Genomic DNA, 8,299 nt, shown 5'->3' with positions numbered 1-8,299 from the left:
GTTTATGAATCACCAACGCAGTAAAAAAGAGCCGCGTGATGCCGAACGCTTGCCTACATCATCTTAAGCCTGTAACCTGCCTATAGGTGACTTTTCTGACCAATCAGAAGCAACAACCCTGGCAGAGTACTACGCTTTGAAACTGCAGTAAGATGTTTTATCCTCGCTGTTCAGCCCTCGTGCACCCAGCCTTCTCGTTTATCTGTGCTTTCCTGCAACACTTCCTTTGGCCTGTAGGTGTGCTCTGCACCATCTTCTCGTCCAGACCCTTTAGACCCTTTAGACCCCATGTGTCAAACACAAGGCCCGCAGGCCAAGTCAGGCCCGTCACACAGCCCTATCCGGCCCGCAAAATCATTTTAATTTTCTCTTCTTATTAACCTGTTTCACCCTGAGATGCACTACAGTCCCCAGCATGCACTGCAACACAGTGTGCCTTCTGACCCCCAACAATAATCTCTGAGCCAGCGGTTACACAAAAAGAAGAGATGCCTGGTGTCCAGTTCAAACATATAGGCCGTTTTTAAAAAACCTACCTAAAACCATTTTTATTTAGAATTAATTTTGAGTAAGTATTTAATGCCTGTTTTGCTGTTGCAGTTCTGGCGTATTTTGAATAAACGATGGTCCGTTCGGGTCACGGCAAAAGGTTATGTAATAATGAAATAAAAACACAGCTGGTCCACAGATTCGCTGAGATTTCTTAATATGGCACTTTTAGTGGCTGAGTCCGACGGCCCTGTTTAGACGGCTGCAGTAGTCCTGCTGCACTCGCTTCTTTAGACTAAGAGGATCAGAAAATCTGACCAAAATGTACGACACAGGCCCTGCACTGCCCTCTGGTGGAGAACAGAGTTCAGACATCTCTTGCTTCTTCAGTATAAGTATGTATACTGTTAGTCACACATTCTGATCAGCAAAAATCCTCATTTTTATTGATTTTTGTATTTACGGTGTAGAAGCTTCTATAGCTTGTTGGCTACTTTACTCTCTCGGCTCCGGAGTTCAAACTAAAGAGGTAACCACGTGACTGCAGACTGACTACATCTGGCCACACTGATTATTTTTCTGCAGAACCATCACTATAAAAACGGCCCCAGTACGTGTTCACTGATCTCCCAAACCTTCCTCCAACGTCCTCACAACATTAGGAGCTCAGAACGCTCCGAACACATGGAGAACACGGTCGTATGAGGTGTAACTCCACTTCAGCACCAGGAGGACTTTCCTGAAACGGCCAGTGTGGCTCTGGAACGCAATAAACAAGCAAGCAGAGCACGAAGAACAAACAGAGTGTAATTAAAGAGACGGACAGATTAAAGAGTGCAGCTCAGAAGATCGAGGAGAAACGACGGAGGGTCTGAGCTGCCCACACTGAGCCACTGTAAACACAGCAAACACACAGCGCACAGCCAACTGGAGCACACACTGTGTGTGTGTGTGTGTTTCCAGGAACTGAGCTGGAGAGTGAGTGTGTGTGTGTGTGTGTGTGTGAGAGAGTGTGTGTGTGTGTGTGTGTGTGTGAGAGTGTGTGTGTGTGTGTGAGAGTGTGTGTGTGTGTGTGTGTGTGTGTGACAGTTCAGAAACTTAGATGTTTAAAGCTGAAACTGCAACAATAACCAAAGTCAGATTCTCCCCAAAAGTCTAAACTCCACAGTCAGACGCGCTGAAACGTGGCTGAAAAAGAAGGAAAAAGGCAGAACAATTTTGGTCAGAAAAAGGTTCAAGACTGGACAGGTCTACAGTGACGTGTCCAATCAAACACCAGCTATCTGAATTATAAAGAGACAGAGAAACAGAGACTAAGGCTTTGTTCACTCAGCAGGTAAAAGTGTCCCAAATCCGATCTCTCTCTTCATGTGTGACACTGATGTGTGTCTGAGTGTCAGTGTGAACAGATGAACACACTGAATCTGACATTTCCAGTTCTGATTCGAGTTGCTTTCACATTAGGCACTGAAATCTGATATGTATCTGAGGCAATGCGACTCAGTCTGAACAGCCAGATTGGAATTCTACATGAATCCAACTCCACATTTATCATTTCACACTGTGAGACTCAGAAACATTCAGGCTGATGTTTCTGTACTAAATTATTAGAGACTCATCCAAAACCCTCCGTGTTTGAAGAGATTTCTAAAGAAATGTCCGAACGCGGCCGCAGGAGAACGCGGCCGCAGGAGAACGAGGCTGCAGGAGAACGAGGCCGCAGGAGAACGAGGCCGCAGGAGAACGAGGCCGCAGGAGAACGAGGCTGCAGCGTCAGAGAACAGTTAAAAGTCTGAAAGCAGAGTTTAATGAATCCGAGGACGTATGAGGTCGTATGAAGTGACCGCGCCCTTTTTACGGCTCCAACACATTCTGGGTGATGAGCCCAGCTGTCAGTCAGTGAAGCTTCATGGTGGCTCCTGTGATGCTGGTGAAGATGAAGCTGATCCTCCGGGAGCGACTGGCGTTCGCTGGCGATCGTGATTGTTTTCCTCTGGATGAGCCGTGAAGCAGCGTGACGCTCTGTTCTTTAGTGGGTCAGTTTAGGAGCTGATCTGTTCAGACTGATGATACAGATCACATTTAAAAGACAATCTGAACAGCCAAACAAAGAAATCAGATTTGGTGAGAGAATCAGATTTGGGCCACTAAAAACCTAAAAGCCTAAAACCGATGTTTGTTCTCTTCATTTTGCTCAACGTCTTCATTAAAACGTTTGATCAGATCCTGATCACACCGTGTGATTAGTTCACACAGCAGGTAAAGGTGGCCCAACTCTGATTTCCTGTTAGTCTATCTTTTAAAGGTGACCTATACGTGACAGATCACAGTCCTACACCGACCCGCACGCAAAACAACAATGCCTCACGCGGCTCATCCAGAGGTAAACAGTCAAACTGGAGTCAACAGTATCAGCTAAAGAGAAGTTCTGACGGCCGACAGCTGGACTCTGGACTCACCCAGGCCGCGCCGTAAAGCTGCGTTATTCAGCCACGGCCTCTTCTTTGGTCGGCAGTCTTGGTCACTTCCAACTTTGCTTTTCTTTGACGCTGCAGCTTCGCTCTCCTACAGCCGCGTTCGGCCACTTCTCTCCAAACGTGGAGCAGCTGTGATGAGTGTCTAACTCTGTTTGTGCAGAAACATCAGCCCAAATGTTTCTGAGGTCTGAGCAGCGCGAAATGATGACGAAGGTCGAGTCAGACTGACGTAGAAGTTGCTTGAATTCCGATCTGGCTGTTCAGAGTCTCATTGCTGCCTATTGGATATGTATCGGACTTCAGTACCACATAAGAAAGCGTCCCAAAGCGGAATTGAAAGTGTCGGATTCAGTCTTTATCTGCTCACACTGATAAAAAGACAACACATCTGTGTCACACATGAAGACAAAGATCAGATTCGGGCCACTTTTACCTGCCGAGTGAACAAAGCCTAAATGACAAACTCCAGCTGGAGATAATGGCACTGATTACATCACGACACACAACGGCCGCTAACCCAGAACCCTGAGAGCGAGTGGAAAAGGGAGACACGACAAAAGAGTCGCTCTTCAAATCAAACTCTGTCTTTTTCCCCAAAAATGAGCCTGAACGTCTGAAACATTAGCAGCATAATGACCCTCAGCAGTGATCTCAGAGAGAGGGAGAGGGAGAGAGAGAGAGAGAGAGAGACAGAGAGAGAGAGAGAGAGAGAGAGAGAGAGGGAGAGAGAGACAAAGGGAGAGAGAGAGAGAGAGGGAGAGAGAGAGAGAGAGAGAGAGAGAGAGAGAGAGAGAGAGAGAGAGAGACAGACAGAGAGAGAGAGACAGACAGAGAGAGAGAGAGAGAGACAAAGGGAGAGAGAGAGAGAGAGGAAGAGAGAGAGACAAAGGGAGAGAGAGAGAGAGAGAGAGGAGAGAGAGAGAGAGAGAGAGAGGGAGAGAGAGAGAGAGAGAGAGAGACAGAGAGGGAGAGAGAGAAAGAGCGAGAGGGAGAGAGAGAGAGAGAGAGAGAGACAAAGGGAGAGAGAGAGAGAGAGAGAGAGGGAGAAAGGGAGAGAGAGAGAGAGAGAGAGAGAGAGAGAGAGAGAGACAGACAGAGAGAGAGAGAGAGAGAGACAAAGGGAGAGAGAGAGAGAGGGAGAGAGAGAGACAAAGGGAGAGAGGGAGAGAGAGAGAGAGAGAGAGACAGAGAGGGAGAGAGAGAGAGAGAGAGACAGAGAGGGAGAGAGAGAGAGAGCGTGAGGGAGAGAGAGAGAGAGAGGGAGAGAAAGAGAGAGAAAGAGAGACTGAGAGAGAGAGAGAGAGAGAGAGAGAGAGAGAGAGAGACAGAGAGAGAGAGAGAGAGAGATGAGATTAGCATGTGAGAGAGTGAGCTAAGCAGAAAGGATTGTGAGCAGTGTAGAGATTACAGTGTAAGTGTTAGCAGGTGACGCTAATCTCCAGCCTCGACTACGTGCAGGCAGACGGAGTGAAGCTCGTCTGAAGCTGAGAGAGGTGCGTCCGACGGGCTTGTGCTCGATAACATCCTCTAAGGACGCGAGAAAAGAGCCGGGGTAACATTTAACGGGGAAATTACAGATGATGTGAACGAAAAGCTGGTAAACAGAACGTTTGATGTGAACGATGCTGTATGTGAAAAGCAAAACAACCAGTTTGTGTGTAAACGCAGTTAAACTGACTGAGAGCTGCTGCGATTCACCACCTGCATTCAGTTCATACCTTCTCAAACCGATACACACCCAAAGAAACACTGTGTGTTACTATGTATGTATAGAACTGGTGTTTCTGAACGACGTGCAGCAGCGCATTTCAGTCCCAGCTCTCCTCACTCTGCCGGCCCCAGAGGAGAGTCTCAGACAGAGGGGCGAGGGGCCGAGTGTCCACTTCAGCGGCAGAGCGTGTTCAGAAATCACGGTGATCTGACGCTTTTCCCTTTCCAAACCCAAAAACGAAGTAGGAAACTAAACGCTTAACGTTTCAAACCTGTAATATTCCAGTTGCCAGGCTTTACGTTACAAACTGCTTCATCTGTTAAACAGGAATGATGGTACACCTTCGGGACCAGCGCTGTCCCGATCTTCAGCAGTAATGAGTATTCTAGGCTCCGCCTGACTGCGTCTGACACCCCTGTGGAAAGAACCTCTGCACCTTCATCCTCTGTAAAATCCGAATCTCCAGACCTGCTGCTTTCCTCACCGCACAGATTCGCTCCATCTACCAGGCCCAACAGCCCCTCTCAGCAGCTCTGGGGTAATGGTATATATATTTCCACAGCAGTGCAATCAAAAAGGTTGTCAAAATGGCAAAATGTCACATCATGATACTTTGAGAAGATTTTTACGATACAGTGTGCCACGGTGTTTATTTTTTCTGAAATCTGATTAGTCAGATCAGACTAATTAAGCTCTCTGTAGTCAGACATGCTGTTGGTGTTTTACAACACTGGTGATGGATCCATAATACACTCAGTAAAGCACACAGTGATGGAGTTCATCACGACAGCGACGACTCCTGTCACATCGCCCAGCTCTACTCCCTCCTATCCCTCCTTTCTGACGGCCCCCTGTTCACGTTACTACTGACACTAAAGACTAAAGGAGGAAGGAAAACTCCCACATGACTGACGCCTGATAAAGAGGTGTGAGTGAGACGGAGGGATGGAGAGACAGAGGGATGGAGAGGGGAGAACGTGTCCCGGGACTCTGACACTGTAGAAGGTGCTGGAACAACAGAACATGTGCACAGATACAGAAATATGGGTCACCTGTTTAGGACACTGGTTCTTGCAGGAGGTGAGCAGCTTTTCAGCCTCTTCATCAGCCGACGTCAGCTTCCTGCAAACAAACAAACAAACAAACAAACAAACAATTAAAAACAAGCTGACGCCACAGACGACACAACGCCACTCTCTCACTCCTGAAACCTCGGGCGTTTGACTGATATCGACCCAACATTTCGTCTTTAGACTCCGCTAATCTGTAACGTGACGGACGATCTAAAAGCAATCAAACTACTGAACCACACGGGGGGGGTTACGGCTACGTCACTCCGCACAGGGTGAGAGGGGTTTCTGGGTCTAAGCTGGTTTTCACTGTAATAAAATAAATACAAGTCTGTCGCTCTTGTGTACATTTTCGCCTTTGTTTTGCCCCCGAGTGTCACTGGATCCTCTGAGGTAGGAGGTCGTTCAGCTAAAATACAGATAATGCTGCACGTCATAAAAATGAACCTTTTACTTGATTTGCACTATAATCATCTTATTTTCATTATTTAATTTTTCCCCCATTTCTTTATTTGTTTACTTAGTATCATTCCCATTCTTAGTCTTGGTTTAATTATGATTTTATTATTTCAGTCATTTTAATTAATTTTAGTTTCCTTTTTTGATCTTATCCTCCTTTTGTTTTATCTTGTTTTTATTAACTTTTACATTCTGGTCTCATTTAAACACTAATTATTGTCTAATATTTCTACTGTTCATGTATTTTTATGATTAATGTTTTTTTTTTTATTCCTACCTGAGTTGAGTCATTTTTATTATTAAATCTACTATATCATTTGATATGTTTTTATATATTATCAATCCTTCTGTCCTGTATCAACTCGGCAACATTGTAATGTGGATCAACCTCAGTGCTCTCTGAGGTTAAATAAAGGTTGATTGATTGATTGATTGATAACACCAGCTACTCAAACTGCATCTTAACGCCTCTAACGTACCACACTGGTCAGTATTCTGGGGAGGTCAGTCTTATGATGTCAGTTCAGTGTGCAGCAGTGTCAGCTCACATACAGCCGTGTTCATGTTCTGAGTCCTGGTTCATATCCGGCGTCCTAACTCAGAGGATCCAGTGACGCTTGGGGGACAAACCACAGCAGAACACCCTGATACTGTGACGCTGCGTTTACAGAAAACAGCACTGATTTCTCCTTCGCCCTGTTCAGACGGGACTGGTTTCACACGAGGAGGTTCTGTGATGTCATTTTTACCAGTGATTTTAGTCCCAGTCTGATGCACCATGTCAGTCATTTTTACGGCTTTACCTTCATAAAACGAGCGGCAGAAACAGCAGAAACAGCCCCAGGTGATTTTAATCCAGAGCGAACTGACATGTCAGTAAAAACGCTACTATATCCTGTGGAAGAGTTTCTGAAGCTTGGAGGCTGGAAGAAGCGCCTGCTTGTGCTCTCTGTGGATAAAAATCAAGCCGATATGTGAAGCCCCACCCAAAACTCTGAACTTTAAGAGATTACAAATTACAGAAAAGGTCTGATTTTATGCAGTCATGCTGACTGTTGGCTGTCAGTTCCTAAGCTCATTAACAGTCCCGACACTGTGCATTCAGTTAACACAGAATACAGGACGCTGAACTTCAGAGAGCTGCTTCAGTACAAATGTCGGTCGAATCTAAACACCTTTACTGTATTTATGATCATTTAAAAAGCAAAAGCCGATAAAAGCCGATAAATCAGTGAGTTTGGAGATGAGCAGTGTTTATATCTCACAGGCATTCGATGTACAGGTTGGTGATCTTGCAGTGGCAGCGCTGTCTGATCATCTGGGTGCAGGGGGGGCAGTCGCCACGGTGACAGGGGAGGGCACAGGGGTGAGGGCAACCGGGGGGGCGGGGCTTAGAGCAAGTCTCTTCACACTGCTCACACTCCTTACCAGCCTGTAAACACACACACACACATATATTAGAGCAGTGGACCCCCAAACTGTCTTCAGTAGACCCTTCAGATATTAACCCTCCTGCTGCGGACCCCCCCACTCCTTACATACACACACATATATTAGAGCAGTGGACCCCCAAACTGTCTTCAGTAGACCCTTCAGACATTAACCCTCCGGCTGCAGATCCCCCCACTCCTTATATACACACACATATATTAGAGCAGCGGACCCCCAAACTGTCTTCAGTTGACCCTTCAGACATTAACCCTCCGGCTGCTGCTGCTCTGTTTGTGTGAAGCTCTTTCTACACTGTACGGACTTTTGACCCTGTTTTGACAGCAAATTGATGGACCAATAGGAAAGCCTGAACTGGTCCAATCAGAAAGCGAGTTTGACTTATCCAATCACAACCCTGACTGGTTGCCGTCAGTCGAGGCTTTGCTAAGCTGCTGGTTCTGGCCTCTAACGGTGCTTCGACCGAGGGCGTATGGACACATCGGTATCTGATTAATGTGAATCGTCTGATTCACACATTCACAACGTTTCGTTTACACATGCCAAACTTTTATACACACTCAAAATCCTGTCAGTGCCCAGCATGCACTGCAGTGTAATGTGCACTCTGACTCTCGTACCCCAACAGCAATCTATGAGACAAT

General features: G+C 46.4%; 1 protein-coding gene across 1 annotated transcript in view; it reads right to left on the bottom strand.

Annotated features, from left to right (window-relative positions):
* Positions 1-5,534: 5,534 nt before the first annotated feature.
* LOC118822194 (NF-X1-type zinc finger protein NFXL1-like) overlaps positions 5,535-8,299 on the bottom strand; it is a 28,258-nt gene continuing 25,493 nt past the window's right edge. Inside the window, exons 18-19 of the mRNA XM_036591114.1 lie at positions 7,472-7,638; positions 5,535-5,799 (exon numbers count right to left, since the gene is read on the bottom strand). Of these exons, the coding sequence (XP_036447007.1) occupies positions 5,550-5,799; positions 7,472-7,638 (417 nt within the window). The 3' untranslated portion in view covers positions 5,535-5,549. The remainder of the gene's footprint in view (positions 5,800-7,471; positions 7,639-8,299) is intronic.

Source organism: Colossoma macropomum, unplaced genomic scaffold (assembly GCF_904425465.1).
Source record: "Colossoma macropomum unplaced genomic scaffold, Colossoma_macropomum, whole genome shotgun sequence".
NCBI lineage: Eukaryota > Metazoa > Chordata > Actinopteri > Characiformes > Serrasalmidae > Colossoma > Colossoma macropomum.
Note: the sequence above shows the minus strand (reverse complement) of the source record. Positions and strands in the feature narration are given on the sequence as shown.